The sequence below is a fragment of the Protomyctophum parallelum genome (assembly GCF_964188405.1).
Source record: "Protomyctophum parallelum genome assembly, chromosome: 9".
NCBI classification, from domain to species: domain Eukaryota; kingdom Metazoa; phylum Chordata; class Actinopteri; order Myctophiformes; family Myctophidae; genus Protomyctophum; species Protomyctophum parallelum.
In genome coordinates this window covers 38,601,639-38,617,338 of record NC_139706.1, presented here as the reverse complement: position 1 = coordinate 38,617,338, position 15,700 = coordinate 38,601,639, and the positions used below count along the sequence as shown (strand labels likewise).

General features: G+C 42.3%; 1 protein-coding gene across 1 annotated transcript; it reads left to right on the top strand.

The window, feature by feature from the left end:
- The first annotated feature begins 520 nt into the window (after positions 1-520).
- On the top strand, positions 521-14,928 carry prss59 (serine protease 59, putative). The gene is made up of 9 exons (XM_083772900.1): positions 521-745; positions 1,053-1,234; positions 2,379-2,611; positions 3,641-3,776; positions 7,929-8,043; positions 12,014-12,215; positions 12,785-12,875; positions 13,252-13,454; positions 14,637-14,928. The coding sequence occupies exons 1-9, from the start codon at positions 533-535 to the stop codon at positions 14,744-14,746; spliced, it is 1,485 nt and encodes a 494-aa protein (XP_083629026.1). The 5' UTR covers positions 521-532; the 3' UTR covers positions 14,747-14,928.
- The last annotated feature ends 772 nt before the right edge of the window (positions 14,929-15,700 follow it).

Genomic DNA, 15,700 nt, shown 5'->3' with positions numbered 1-15,700 from the left:
CTGGCACTGGCAGACGGTTTGTTTAAAAAAAAAGTTGCATATGAATGATTGATTAATTGATTGAACATTGTATTAACAGTTTGTAGAATGGGTAGGGTATAGGCCTTACATGCAGGTCAATACAAAATCTGAGAGGATAAAACCTAAAAATCACTAAAAGCACTACGACAATTTTACATAAGCGTCCTCCATTTTCAATTCTTCATTAATTAATTCATTAAATTGGAACTCTTTGCTTTGAGAACCACCAAACTACCAAAGAGCATCAAGGTATAGACTGACTGGCCGATTCAACCCTCGTCCAGTGCGTTATAGTTCTCAACGCACTGGACCCAGACTGGACCTTAGAGTATATAACTCTATGGACTGGACCTACAAGAATGTTGAGTAAAGACTGATAATTCCGACAGATGGCAGCCTCGGGGCGCCTTACTACGGCATCCTACTATACCGCACAAGAAGAAGAAATATAGTCACATGATCATATGGAACTAAATCACATGCTTTTGTTTCCCTTTTGCAATTTTGCAGTATGGCTCTCGCAGGATGTAGAGCGTTTTTATGCAATTCAACCTTTTTCTTGTTATTTCTCTGTGTTCTTTGCGATGGCCGCTTCAAAGGCTTTAGGAAATTTCATCAGGTGAAGGTTCTGGGCACTGTGGGCAGAGGGGCTGACTTTGAGGAGCAATGGTTCACCCAAAAACTGGATCACTTTAATGGTGCAGACAGCCGAGTATGGAAGCAAGTACGTGTTTCTGTGTGTGTGTGTGTGTGTGTGTGTGTGTGTGTGTGTGTGTGTGTGTGTGTGTGTGTGTGTGTGTGTGTGTGTGTGTGTGTGTGTGTGTGTGTGTGTGTGTGTGTGTGTGTGTGTGTGTGTGTGTGTGTGTGTGTGTGTGTGTGTGTGTGTGTGTGTGTGTGTGTGTGTGTGTGTGTGTGTGTGTGTGTGTGTGTGTGTGTGTGTGTCTTTCTGCCAGACTTACAGAATTACCATATGACATATAGTATCCTGCTATCCTTGAATACTAACCCACATTCTCTCCTTTGTGCCCCAGAGGTACTTTGTAAACGACAAGTTCCACCAGGCAGGTGGTCCTGTGTTTCTAATGATAGGTGGAGAGGGCCCAGCCAACGCGGCGTGGATGGAGAATGGCACCTGGCTCATCTATGCCCAGAAACTAGGAGCTCTGTGTCTGATGCTGGAGCACCGCTTCTATGGAAAGAGTCACCCCACAGTGTAAGTGTCACGACACAGTCTCAACAACTACTGTTTATTTAATGATAAAAGGTGCATTTATAAAGTGCCTTTAATCCAAAGTGCTTTATGATGTGCTTTAAAATCACGCATTAACGCATGCATTTCCTCGATGGCAGAGGAAACCATGCAAGGTACCAACCTGCCTGCTCATCAGGAGCAATTATGGCTTCAGTGTCTTGCTCAAGCACAATAAGACAGGTGACACATTGCCGGGGATCGAACCGGGAACCTTACGTTTCACAACCGGGCACTCTACTCTATGATCTACTGCCGCCGCTCTTTGTATACATAAAAGCCAAACCCCTTTTGATTCTTGGGCTTTTAGGGCATTTTTCTGCTCTTACAACTCTCACAACATTTTTCTATTCTGTTGTGAGAGTTGTAAGAGCAGAAAAATGCCCTAAAGAGGGGGACCTTGTTTTCAGAATAATACTCAATGGCTGGTCCAGAACACGTTCACCTGTGGATGTATTCTGTAGAATAGTCAGTGGAAGTAGAATGATGTACTACTACTGTCAAATAAGCTTGGTGCACTTGATGCTGGGTTCCTACTCCTAGTTTATGTTGTCCAGTTGTAATACATTAATACAGATGGGCAATACAAAGAAGCATAATGAACATATAAAATGTGCATCACGCCCCCCCCCCCTAAAACATCAGGTACTATGATTTTACTAAGAGAGAGAAAAACCAAACTCTTCAATGCAAGGCAGTCTCTTTCTTGACCCATATTTGTTGTTGTGTCCAGTTCACCACTAGATGGCAGCCTTTCCTTCATATTTTGTAGGATTTTGTGTTTTAGTTCTCATGCTGACAAAGTCCAATAATGTTGAAGAAACCATGAATAATGGTGTTTACCTCACTTGTTTATGTGTCACGTCACAGCAGTTTAAAGGACCGGTATTGAAACTTACTGGCTAAGTATTAGTATTTCAGCATAACGCTAAACATATTCTGGTAAAGCACAGTGTAAATACGTTAACTTTGTCCTTCCTTGGTTGGTGGTCATACTTGAAAAACATATATACTGTATATATTGGGGAGGGGGGGGGGGACACTTAAATATGCACTTGACTTTGGACTAATAAATTAATTAGACTGATTCTTCCTCCTATCCATTCAGTGACCTGAGCACAGATAGCCTGCGATTCCTCAGCAGTCGCCAGGCCTTGGCCGACTTGGCTCACTTCCGAACGGGTATGGCTGAGAGTCAAGGACTGGCCCAGAGGATGTGGGTGGCATTTGGTGGCTCATACCCAGGTTCACTGGCTGCCTGGTTCAGGCTTAAGTACCCTCACCTGGTCCATGCCTCTGTGGCCACCAGTGCACCCGTTCATGCTGCAGTTAACTTCCCAGGTAGGATGAAACATGGCAGATGTTGACGTTTACAGGTTAACATTTGGACTTATATGGCTCAGTCTACTCTTACTTAGCCTGTCTAATAAGCCAGACTAATTTGTTTTTGCCAACGGCTGATTCGCGTCTGGCGTTAGCCAGGCTAAGGTCATTACACATTAACTCTTACTCTTATCACTAGCAGGGTGGTACATGTATGCCTTACAGAGGAACCACCCGTTCCAGACATACAAACCAAATAAAGCTGTGTCCTGTGTTAATGTAATCTAATTTGAGAAAAAATCATTGTTCAGTTTCTTTGTAATTTCCGCTGCCATTTTTGCAGCAGTATTATGTAGTATTGCAGTATGTGACGGTAACAGTATGTGTAACAGTATGTGTTAAAGATGACAGATTCTCTCTCTGTCTCTATCAGTGTCGTCTGTATTGTGTTTGGCTCTGGACCTTGTTTTCTTCAAAGGCTGTACTTGGCTTTGACCAGGGACCATTCCTTTCTCCACCCACACATGCACACAAATGCACACAGTAAAATCCTATGAGGGTTCACTTTAACAGTTAAATTAACCCTCAGGATTTTGCCGTGCACACACTTTGGCTTCATTGCAGTCCCCGGCGCACTCGCACACGTGTGCGTGCACACACAGACAACCGTATTGACGTCAGATCTTTCAGATGTAGCACACAAATGATTATTTCCCAGAACAACACGGCCAGTATTATTACCGGCAAGTGCTTGCCTCTTACTCACAGAGAGGGGGTGGACCGAGTTCTCACAACATTCATTTCTATTCTAACACATAAACCGCAACATTCCCTGTTTGGTGGAAAGTCATAATTTTACCCTCACTGAGTTGTTTATATACACACCTGCACTCAGGTTGAGCTTTATTGGGTTAATTAGTACTGTAGCTGACAGAAGACCAAGTCATAATGTTATTATTCTTTCTTTGATCCATCTGTATGTATGTTTTTGTCCCTTTAGTTTCTCTCTCATTTGCCTATCACCCTCTCTGTGCTGTGTTTTGTCAGAGTATTTGGAAGTGGTTTGGCGTTCTTTAGCCTCCGAAAATGCAGAGTGCCCCCTACTGGTGAAAAAGGCTTCGGACACCCTTCTGGAGCGCCTCAAAGACCCAGAGGCCTGGGACAACATCACCAAAGACTTCAGGTACAGTAACGGCTCCACTAAACAAACCCTTCAGTTTCTTATGAATAGGCCTACTAATGCACTGTATCTAGTTCCTGAGATAATGTCTATTTCCACCTTTTCATTTAGCGATCGTGTCCCCCAAATGACAACTCTCAAACTCATTATTTCTTCTGGCAAATAAAGGTTGTTCCATCATAGCACATTGCTCGGAGCGACAAGTCCGGACTTGTATGTAAACTATTATACAGTATGACTCACTTAACTGAGGCCTAAATGAGGCTACAGAATCAAGAGATCAAGAGACTCAATAGACTTTCAGAGTTTATTTGCCTTTTGCACTAATACATAGGAATTCTTTGTGGACAGCTCACAGTCAGTTTTTAAAGTACAGATAAGAGATCTAATTCTAAATACAATACTGAAAAGGAAAATCTGTAAACAAACCCTGTCATCTTAAAAAGCTAAATATGTTCAGTTCAGCTCGAGTTCAAGCTTTCAAATACAATAATAATAATAAAAGTACTACAGTACAAAAGAACATAAGTGTAATAACATAGAAGTATGAGTCATTAATAACAGGAGCAAGATGGGATCAGAACAGCACAGGTGTGCCTGGGAACTGTCGTGCAAGGGTGAGAGTTGGAGAGGGGAGCACTGCGTTGCAGGTAGGCTGTTTGGGGGCCACCATTTTAGACGGGTCCACTTACAGCTTCATTGTTGCCCTCCCCCACCCCCCTCAGGCCTTTTGGACCGAGTCCATAACACTGGAATGTCTGAACCACTCCAGCCCTCTTGGGAGGCTTGAATCTCTCGATCCGTATACTTAAATTTCTCTGTAGATTTTTACCAGTGGCTTGAAAAGCACTGGTCTATGAATATCCATGAAGACTTTGACATGCTAGTCATACTGACACCCGCTGACTGAGTTCTGATTGGCTGCCTTTCTATGCAACCCATAGAGGGGGGACGCAACCAGACACTTTCAATGCCATAGTCCAGGGGTTTTCAACTGATTGTGAACCAGGAACCACCACCTTGACTAAGAATCAACCTGGGGACCACTGTTGTGTTGCAATGGGATATGGGCTAAGATTAGTGCTTTCATAATACTTGCTATGGAATACTGTTTCTAAAACGATGGTCCACGGACTTAACTGATATACAGTACATGTGGCCCTATCTTGGGCATGCCTTAACCTTTATCCCTAAACTTTTTTGCCATATTTTACTATCTTGAAAAATATTTTAAAATAGTTCAACTAGCCGATCTACATCCACACATTATGAGCTTGTAGATTGGCTATTTGAACTATTTTAATAATAGTAATAATAGTATAGTAAAAATGCCAAATACGTGCAAGATATAGCACATGATGACATGATTATATGGGCACATTTCCTAATAATGATGACTCAATCAGGCAAGCTTCACCCTTCACCACTTCACCCTTCTTGAGATTCTATCTCCCTTTTCTGTGGAATGTCTTAACCTCAGACCCAGTAATTCTGATAACATTGACACACTTCCACGGAACAGTGCACAAAAGGTTTAGTGCACTGTTCCATGGAAGAAAATACAAAGTCTTCAATTTGCTACATTACTAAATGCATGGTCAGGGACCACATGCAATACCTTCACGGACCAGTGACCACCAGTGGTCCACGGACCACTTGTTGAAAACCCCTGCCATAGTTGAAACGGTCACGCAAGCAGCAAAGCAGAGCACACCGGAGCGCGTCCCCGTTTCACACCAGTGAGAGGAGGGAGGGGCTAGCCCACACCACCGCAGTCAGCGCACACAGAAGTCAAGGCAGACACAGCCGTCTGTGAACTCGTGAAGCACAACTTGTTGAAAGAAACAACACAAATAAAAACGTATTAAACTTAAACAGCTTAAACAGAAGCCCAACACGAGGATAAAGGAAACATTCAGTTCAAATGTCCAGTTGGCTAATTCACAACAACTACTACTACTACTTTGCTGTTGAAACTTATAAATAAAATAATAAATTTAAAATAAATAAATAATATAGCCTTTCCATAGGAGTATCTTTTTTTATTTGTCCAAGAAGAATACAGGCAGAGGCAGTAGCATATTAAGTTATGTAATAACTAAAACATTATAGTAGCTATAGGCTATTATGGGGAATGTAACTCGTTTACCTCAGAGAATGTTTTCATTCTGGATACAACCATAAAATGGTCTATGGTCTAATCTAATGGAATAAATTGATGATCAAATGTAGGAATTTTTACGATTCAACTAACTAACTAGGGCCGTTGCCTTGCCCCCCCGCCCCTCCCTCCCCTTACTGGTGCGAAACGGGGTAGTAAAAAAGGGGACGCCACCGGCGTACACCCGCTGATTTAACAGTAACACATTCGGACCCCCACGCAGACTACCGCAGACCCCGCCGCCGACCCCCGCGGGGACCCCCGTTGGACCCGCCGATCTGCGGACCTCCGCGATGTTGACACATATGACTATGAGAGATGTTCTTTGTACCTGCCAAGCCAATGTCAACACTACAACCGACAGCTGTGCGTGAGGTGTGACATATAATGGCTTGGAGAATGTGCTACCTGAGAGGGGATTAGCTCAATTATTATTAATATTATTATTTTTAAGGTGTCTTATTTACATTTCATAGCACAATTCTGGAGACATAAGGCAGCCACTGGTAATTAACTGATAATTGATCAGTTCTTGTTTTTTCTTCTTTTAACTTGGGGTATTTTATTTATGTATGTTTGCATAACTTGCCATCACCACTGTGATGTTTTATGGCTTTTCTTTGATGGTATTTTCTGCTTGATTGTTCCGAGTTGTTGTAACAACATGGTCCGTTTATATGAGGAAGTAGGGGGAGTTAGTGTATTTTATTTGTCTGGTTAGCCAGGCAACTGTTATAGTATATGATGTCACAGGCACACAGTGTATCTGTGCTATTTTGACCGTGGTCTGTGAGGACAGTGTCCTCATGTCTGTCTGAGAACACACAGGGACGTGCAGACATTCCCTCATACAGATATGCACAAACATCACTTGGTCAAGTGGTGGGACCACGCACGCATGCACGGACGCACACACACACACACACACACACACACACAAGCTTGAAGCATACACACACACAAGCTTGAAGCATACACACCAGACCTTTAGTCTGCCTGGCTCCCTTACCACAATACCTCAAACACAATGTTTGCGTCATGGATCCATCCTGACCTACGCACACAAATTAAGTTTGGGTCATTTCTAAAACTGACCTATAACATCATTTGTAGAGAAGCAAATTAGCACTAAGAAGATTCTTTATGAATGAAAGTGGCCAGTTACTAATGACCACACACATTTTGGTCTGTAGGCAAATACAGGCAGGCATACGAACTCTGCTGCCTTCTGGATGGTCCACCACCTCCTCCTAATCACTGTTAACTTGACGGATAGCCCTATAATCGCGTGGGTGCGTGGGGCTGTGGCCAAACACATTTGTTGTGAGAGACCTGCAGATTGCAAGAATGTCCAAGCTGGCCAAAATTCTGTCCAGTGTCTGTGATCATTGGCAGTCACCACATATGGAGGAGACTATCCTGTATCCTAAAACACTTGTTGAGTTTCCCACGTTTGTGCATCTACTACTTTTTGTGTTTTATGAACGCAAATGTGTGGTTGTGCATGCTTGTGCAAATTTACACTCCTCTATATACATAAGGGCTGGTTATTGAATTATGCATGTAAGCACAGTGTGGGGTTTCAAGAGAGCTACTGTAGGAGAGAAATGTTGAGTGGCGTCCAGTATGAGGGTAATGCCATGTGTTTTCAATTAGCTGTCACCAACTGCACAGTAAAAAGACCAAAGGTCGCAGGCCACATTGTACAAAACCTGAACCGTTTCTTTTTTGTGTTAATGTAACTCAGGAGTAGGGATCCACCGAAAGGGAAATTCTTGATATAAGTTAGTAGCAATCAAAGGTATACATTACAAATGAAAATAATCAGAGTATACACATTGGTTCAAGTACAATATTTCCAAACTCCAATCAGGGGTGTTTACATACTGTTAAATGCTCTGACAGCTTCAGGGGAAAGAAACTCTTGCCGAGTCTTGAGCCTTGGGCTTTGAGACACCTGGTTGTTCCTCACTCTGCTCTTTTTCCTCGGCCAGACTGTGCTCCAAGCTGCAGCTCCCATCAGACATGGACTCAGCCTACCTCCTGGAGACACTTGCCGGAAATTTCATGGATGTGGTCCAATACAACCAAGACAACAGGGATTTTGAGGTGAGGGAGGTGTAAGACTAAGATAGAGAGAGAAGGGGGTCAATAAAGTTGAGGTTTATTGCTTTCAATTGCTACATATACAGTATGCTGTACCTGGCAAGTTATCATAAAGTAATCGCGGCAATAAAGAAAACTATTTAGTGATTCATTTATAAGAAATAATCCCTCTGTAGTTTAGGATACATTTAGCAGAATAGTTTTCTGGCAACACACAGAGACACAACACAATTTGTTTGGTGTGCAATGCAGATGTTTTACTTCACCTTTATTTAGAGAGAGAGAGAGGTTTAGAGTTTACACTAGATGAAGTACAAATTCTAAAGTTTAAATGCCGAAAAGAAGCAAGTACCGAAACAATGTAATTCATTCGTAAATAATATCCGGAAATATCATTGGTACTATCACTAGCTGACCATTTAATTGCACAAAATAATTTGATCACTTTGGAAATGAACTATAACATCTGTGGGTTTGACATACTATACTGAAGACCTCATGTTAGCATAACAATGAAGACAACTTGTTTCTCTCCACTTTTTGCTGCTGCAAGTTGGTAAACCGGCGTGTTCTCCGGTATTCCTACCACCCAGTCTGGGTGGCGAGGACAGCGGGTATTATTGAGTTAAGGGGGTGGTCGCACACAGCTCAGGTAGTGAGTTGAAACGCATAAAAGCCACCTTTGTGTCGCAGTGAGAGGTCCCCAGGACTGCACCTCCAAAAGAGGGATCCCCAGGGGTTTTCCTCTGGCCTGTTTTGTTTATCCGAGATGTGGGTGGCCCCTCTTGTAACCCAGTTAGCTTGTGATACAGCAAAGATTAGACAAAAGGGGCAAGATACTGCAACAATATCATTGTAATAACAATAACAATATCAGACAGTTTCATATTTGACAACAGATCTTCCCTCTGTGGCTGTTTTGCTTCCATGCACACAGAAGTATGTCTTTCTTTGTCCCAATCATTACTTGCGCAAGCAGAGCGCGCAAGTAATAGTTTCGCCCAGTCCGTATGCACCGTCCCAGCCAACCCGCCACTTTTGATGCGTATGCAAATTAAACAGCAAATTGTGCCTGATTTGCTGGGACCAGATTACATACATGACCATATTTCTTACGTCATCATTGAGAGCTAGTCATACATATACTATATATATGTAATTTGTAAAATAAAATAGCAAATTGTGCCTGATTTGCTTGGACCAGAGTACATGGTGTGTATATGTACAGTATAACTAGCTCTCAATGATGACGTAAGAAATATGTGGATTAAAGGACCCAATGCCAGAGTGTAATTGGTCTTCGATTGTGACGTAATGAAGATATGTTTTAGTGTTGGGATGATTAAAGGTAATGTTCCTGTGTATACATGTATGTAACCTGGTCCCAGCAAATCAGGCACAATTTGCTGTTTTATTTGCATACACATCAAAAGTGGCGGGTTGGCTGGGACGGTTTTTGGCGCAAAGTAACCACAGTATACCGCTAATCAATTTACAAATTACATATTACATATATATAGTATATGTATGACTAGCTCTCAATGATGACGTAAGAAATATGGTCATGTATGTAATCTCGTCCCAGCAAATCAGGCACAATTTGCTGTTTTATTTGCATACGCATCAAAAGTGGCGGGTTGGCTGGGACGGTTTTTGGCGCAAAGTAACCACAGTATACCGCTAATCAATTTACAAATTATATATATATAGTATATGTATGACTAGCTCTCAATGATGACGTAAGAAATATGGTCATGTATGTAATCTGGTCCCAGCATATATATAGTATATGTATAACTAGCTCTCAATGATGACGTAAGAAATATGTGGATTAAAGGACCCAATGCCAGAGTGTAATTGGTTTTCGATGGTGACGTAATGACGATATGTTTTAGTGTTGGGAGGATTAAAGGTAATGCTCCTGTGTATACATGTATGTAATGATTGTAATCTGGCACCACTGCCGTATCAGGCACAATTTGCTGGGCCGGTGCATACGCATCAAAAGTGACAGTTTATAACGGTCGAAAGTACTAGTTGGCCATTTATGGCCTACTAGTGTGCAACAAGCAAGTATGCACTCGACAGAGTGCAGTTCTAGTTGTCTATCTATCATCTTTTCGGTCCCCTTGGTCCCCTTTTTCCACTATGACACACCCTTCCTCCAACTCTCTTCTCTTTCCCCTTCTTTCTCTTTCTCTATCCTCATGTTGCCTTGAGGAGACGTGACTCCGGTTACCAATAAGCTGATGTGAAAAAGCAACAAAAGAGTCTTTGGTCTCTCTGGTTTCCTGTCGCCCCAGGCGACAAGAGACACTTTTAAAGAAACCCAGAGGAGCAATGGGCTACGAAGTCCACATCGCTAACACACAAACACAGCAAGAAGCTGCCTGCTCTGGGCCAAAGGGTTGAAATGTTGGGCTCACTAGTACACTACCAAGTTTTAGGTACCACAAAGGAATTTGGAAAAGAGGAGTGCAGGATGGAGCTATGTGTAACCCAAGCAGGGGAATCAAACCTTGGACTTCCACGCTCGAGGTGTTGGCGGGGAGGGGATGGGGACCAGGTAGATGCAGGTAATACAGGGGCCTACCAGTTGTGCGCTGCATAGATTTCTCTCTCAATATAGGCTACTTCTACAGTAACTAAAATGCATTCCCTGTTGATTGTGTGTAAAACACTACAGAACATAGGTTTCTTCTGGAAACCAACTTGGAACGATGCAAGTTGGAAATGAATGCCCCACCCAGTTATTATGTCTGTGTCCCTTTTATGCCCATATATGGAGTTCTTTGTCGGGCATGCCCAAATATGGAGTTTATGCAGATGTTAGAAGTCAGAACATTCATTGTGATGTCAGAACAGGCCAGTTCCATATATGAAGATATAGGGGTGATCAGGTCCAGAGCCCGGGCAGAGGGTTTTGTGCTGGTTCTGGACAACCGGCTATCCGATGGACTCAACACCGGGCACTGCACTCCTGTGGGGGTGTGTAGCGCATGTGTCGAATTTGAAGTCGGTGGGGCGAACGGTTGTCGAGTTACGTGGATTACAGACGTACATACACACAGAGACTTGGTGCATTTATAGATAGATTTGTAGTTTTGCTTTGATGTGATATATTACATATTTTAAATTAGGTCATATGTTACTATGAAATCAAGAAACCAGTGAAATCTAGAAAAAATATTCGTTGAATAAGAAAACAACAGGGAAATCAGAGGAGAGAAGGTCGTGAATGATAGGATCTCATCTTACATCTATAGATAGGGGCCTTAACTACTATGCCATCTCTTGACACAAGTACATTCTTGACCCAGACCAGCCTCTCTGCCAGTGCCATTCCTTCTCATACATGCCCAGGTAGTTTTGATGAATATAAACTCAAGGTGCTGGTATTGCACAAGACCTGCACAAAGGGCTGTAAGTAAATATAGGAAGTACAGTGAGACTCAAATCTGCGATACATTTTTCAGCCCCAAAAATGGTAATGGTATTTGGTTTTATGGTGAATGCAGGAATATACTGCTCTGACTCAACATTTTGTTTCATATGTGTGTGCGTGTATATAAAATACCATTGTTTTTCAAAATATTCATAAATAAATAAATGAATCTACAAGCTCACAACGCATCGCTTTGCGTCGTGATCAGCCGATTAAACAATTCTTGATATAGGGTTTAAATGATTCATTCTTAGGGCCGATTCATACTCCTATTTTAGAGCAGAATAAAAGTCGGTTCGGCGCTGTAGAGCCTACAATTTGACGTCATTTGAGGTTCGGGGGGGGGCGGGTACCGTCCTAAAGTCGTCTCTTCGGTGCTACTGAAAACTTCTGACGAGCCGAAATCATTTCGGCACTACGAAACAGCGGTAAAATAGGAGTATGAATCGGCCCATAATGTGTCACAAATTTCTCTTTTGGGTGTTTGAGCTGAAAGGTTGGGGAGCCAATGATGTTGTGCCATTGCAGGCTGTAGTGGGTACCAATATCACCATCAAGGTGCTGTGTGGGGTGATGGCAGACGCCTCACTGGGGGGACCCTACGAGCGCTACGTGGCCGTGGCACGCCTCATGATGGACACCTTCTCAATGAAGTGCCTGGACACCGGCTACGACAACTACCGTAGAGACATGACAAACACGTCCTGGGATGGACCCGGTGCAGGAGGAGGTAGGTGGGCTGCATGCAAGAGTTTTAACACATATTTTGAGTCATTTGTTCGGGTAGCTCAGTCGCTAGAGCGCTCATCTTTGAATCACAAGGTTCTGGATCGTGGATGAGTTCAGTTGGATCAGTCTGTGGTGCTCCACCTGGCGTAGTACCTTGTAAAGGGCATTGGCGCCCTCTTTCTTGGCTGATGCCAATAATAAACCCCTTCTAATGTACTTAATTGTGTGCTCATCATTTCAGGCTATTTTTGTTTGCACACTTAAATGTATATCACATCCATTTATATATATATATATATATATATATATATATATATATATATATATATATAAAGACGGAGACGTCTACTCTACGTACCCCTGCCCTGAGCTAATATTACAGTTCCAGCATTTGTTTCCTCTGTTGATGCTGGTGCCTTAGTCTAGTGGGTATCACTGTGAGAGGAAGTGGTCTCTTAAAAAGTTGGTCCTCCTGCCCTCCCTCCTGGGAGTATTTGGTTTCAAGCTCTTTCCTTTCTTTGTTTTCATTTTGTGTATGTGCACGTGTGCGCCGTGTGGCATGTGTTTCAGGGAGACAGTGGGTCTACCAAACCTGCACTGAGTTTGGTTTCTACCAGAGCACGGATTCACCAAACCAGCCCTTTGGTGGCTTTCCACTGCCGTGAGTATACTCTGTGTGTGTGTGTGGGTGTGATGGTGATGGTGATGGTGATGGTGATATATTCATTACAAAAACATCATTAAAGGTATATTCAGTGATTTCACTCAAAAAACCTTAAGTTTCGTTTTTGGCTGTGGGACCCAGCCTTTCGTCCAATCAGGATAGAGAGTCAAAAACGAAACCTAAGGTTTTTTGACCCCCAGGGGTTAACTGGGGACAGGGAGGAACTCCTTATATGGCCAGCACACTCTATAGTAGGGAGGATTATCACAACAAAACAAAAAAATAAGTGATATTTGAATTAAGTGAAATCACTGAATATACCTTTAACAGCATTTTCCACGTCTGTGTTAGTAATTTTCCTGTTTATGTCCAGGTACCACGTCAAGCAGTGTGCAGACTTGTACAATGTGAGTGCTGAGACACTGGCAGAGGCGGTGGCCCAGACCAATGAGTACTATGGCGGCTACAACATCCGCACCACCAGGATAGTCTTCCCCAACGGCTCCATCGACCCCTGGCACGCCCTGGGCATCACCCGCGACGTCACTCCTGATCTTCCCGCAGTCTTCATTAAAGGTAGTAGTGCAGCAGATGACAGCAATGGCTGTGAAGTGTGAAAGTGTGACATTTTCGATCACTCTTTGATTGTATTTCAGCATATCTTTGCCTATACTTTTGTAATGTCAATCACCAAATTTATGTATATAGACAATATGTTAGGCCAATAAAAAAGACCAAATACCAAATGTCCCGCTTTAAACAAAAGAAGCCTGCCGGCTGCCGGACTAATAGCACTCCCACAGTATGTTTCTGAACATTTTCAAACAGTTAAAATGTATAACCATCTAAATTAAAACATTTAAAAAACACCACAAATGAAGCAGATAACAGCAATATTTTGTGAGAAATTGTGATACGAGCGGGACACCTGCATGTCGTCTCACCTCCTTAAACCTCTTTGGCCTTCCTCTCCTCTTACCTGGCATGTACATGTTTCAGCATCCTTCTCCCAATTCCCCCTCATCCCTCCTTTTTTGAGTGGCTCCTATGTCCAGCTTTTAGTGTGTGTGCACAAACTTTGTCCTACACAAACATTACATTCCCATTGACAATGAATGGACAATTTTACGTCATAGTGTCAACACAAACATTGAAGACGAAGGTGAGGACGCAAATTCTGATTGGCCTGAATGAGATTATGTATGATGATGTTTAACTTTAGAATAGAAAATCGCTCAGAATAGAAAATCATCTACAGGAGAGAAATAATTAATGAATTACCTGCCAGCACTGCCAATGTTGCATGTATCATTTGAATAATGTTGGCAGTCTGCATGACTAGGGCTGAATACAGGCTTCCTGGGCCTACCCAGTTATTACTCACTGCAGCAGAAAGCAAGGGTTTGATCTGACCGTTTACCCACTGCAATTAAGGGCAGTCTATTTTACTTCAGCTCTATTATCATTTGTTGGTCCACTCTACCATAATACACAACTTAATTTTGTACAATCATTAATTGTGACTATTAAATATATACAGCACATTTAGTATTATATCGAAATAGGGATATATGGTCTTTCATTTAGCAACATGACCTTGAGTGGATCAATGCCTCAAAAAGCCAGAGCTCGCCCAATGTTTTATTTTGTTCTAGTTTGGAAATACAACCATAGAGAGCTATATAAGAACACTTCACATCATCTTTTATACCTCTGTTATCCACTTTCCCTCCCATCTATCCATCTCTCTTGATCCAGGGACAGCTCATTGTGCCAACATGTACCCTGCCAGAAGCCAGGACCTTCCCCAGCTTACCATGGCACGAGACTACGTCTTCATTCTCCTTCAGCGATGGTTGAAACAATGACCTATGATCAAACAGTTACTTTAATTAATTAGTCACTAGCCAATCGGGCACTAGAAAGCAAATTGATCACTTTGGAGTTTGATCACTTTGATGTTTAATCACTGATGCTTGAATCAGGCTTCTGCTTTTGTTTAAGCACTGAAAGGATTGTTTTGCCTAGAAAAGGCTCTAAAACCGCTAATGTTCAGGTATTTTTTGTACTATATGTGAGGCTATCTATTTTGGACTGATGAATTCAAGAGATTTTCTTTCTTTTCTTTTTTTTTCCTCCATTCAGATACATTTTTATCTATTAGCAAGGTAAACAAGCAGGAAAAGGGCGCACACTAGAATTGAGGAGGTGCCAAAGGCCTAAGGCGATGAACGGGGCGGCGGTGGCGGCTCAGGGGTAGAGTGGCTGGATGGTAACCGCAAGGTTGCCAGTTCGAACCTGTGCTCCCCCAGAGTCAGTGTCCCTGAGCAAGACACTGAACCCTTGCTCCTGATGTGCTGGTTGGTGCCTTGCATGGTTTCCACCGCCATTGGTGTATGAATGTGTGTGTGAACGGGTGAATGTAATGCACAATCTATGTAAAGCGCTATATAAATGCACCATTTACCATTTAACAATGAAAAAAAAGGAAGAAAATATCTTTTAGCAAGGCCCTAGAATTTGATTGTATAATTTGATTTCTCTTTTTGAATAATAGCTTGAATGTCCCTACTTTTACTATCTGTTCTGGGAATGCACAATAACTGCCCAGCACATAAAGTGGGACCTGAGTACCGTACTTAGAAATGTATTTCATGAATACAGATATTGTTGTTGTAATGTATTATATACTGTGATGATATAATGTGATGAATGTTGGGTTTTAACAAAAAGGAAATGCTGGCCGGTTCTCATGATCTTATGTAGATCTGGCAATGTTTTACCAAAAATTTGTTTTGGATCATTAACAATATACTGTTGCT

Bases quoted from the DNA above. Each gene is read 5' to 3' on its own strand.
- prss59 (XM_083772900.1), top strand. From the start codon at position 533: ATGGCTCTCGCAGGATGTAGAGCGTTTTTATGCAATTCAACCTTTTTC. The intron at 12,216-12,784 runs GTAGGTGGGCTG...CATGTGTTTCAG, and splicing joins TGGACCCGGTGCAGGAGGAG to GGAGACAGTGGGTCTACCAA. The intron at 13,455-14,636 runs GTAGTAGTGCAG...CTCTTGATCCAG, and splicing joins TCCCGCAGTCTTCATTAAAG to GGACAGCTCATTGTGCCAAC.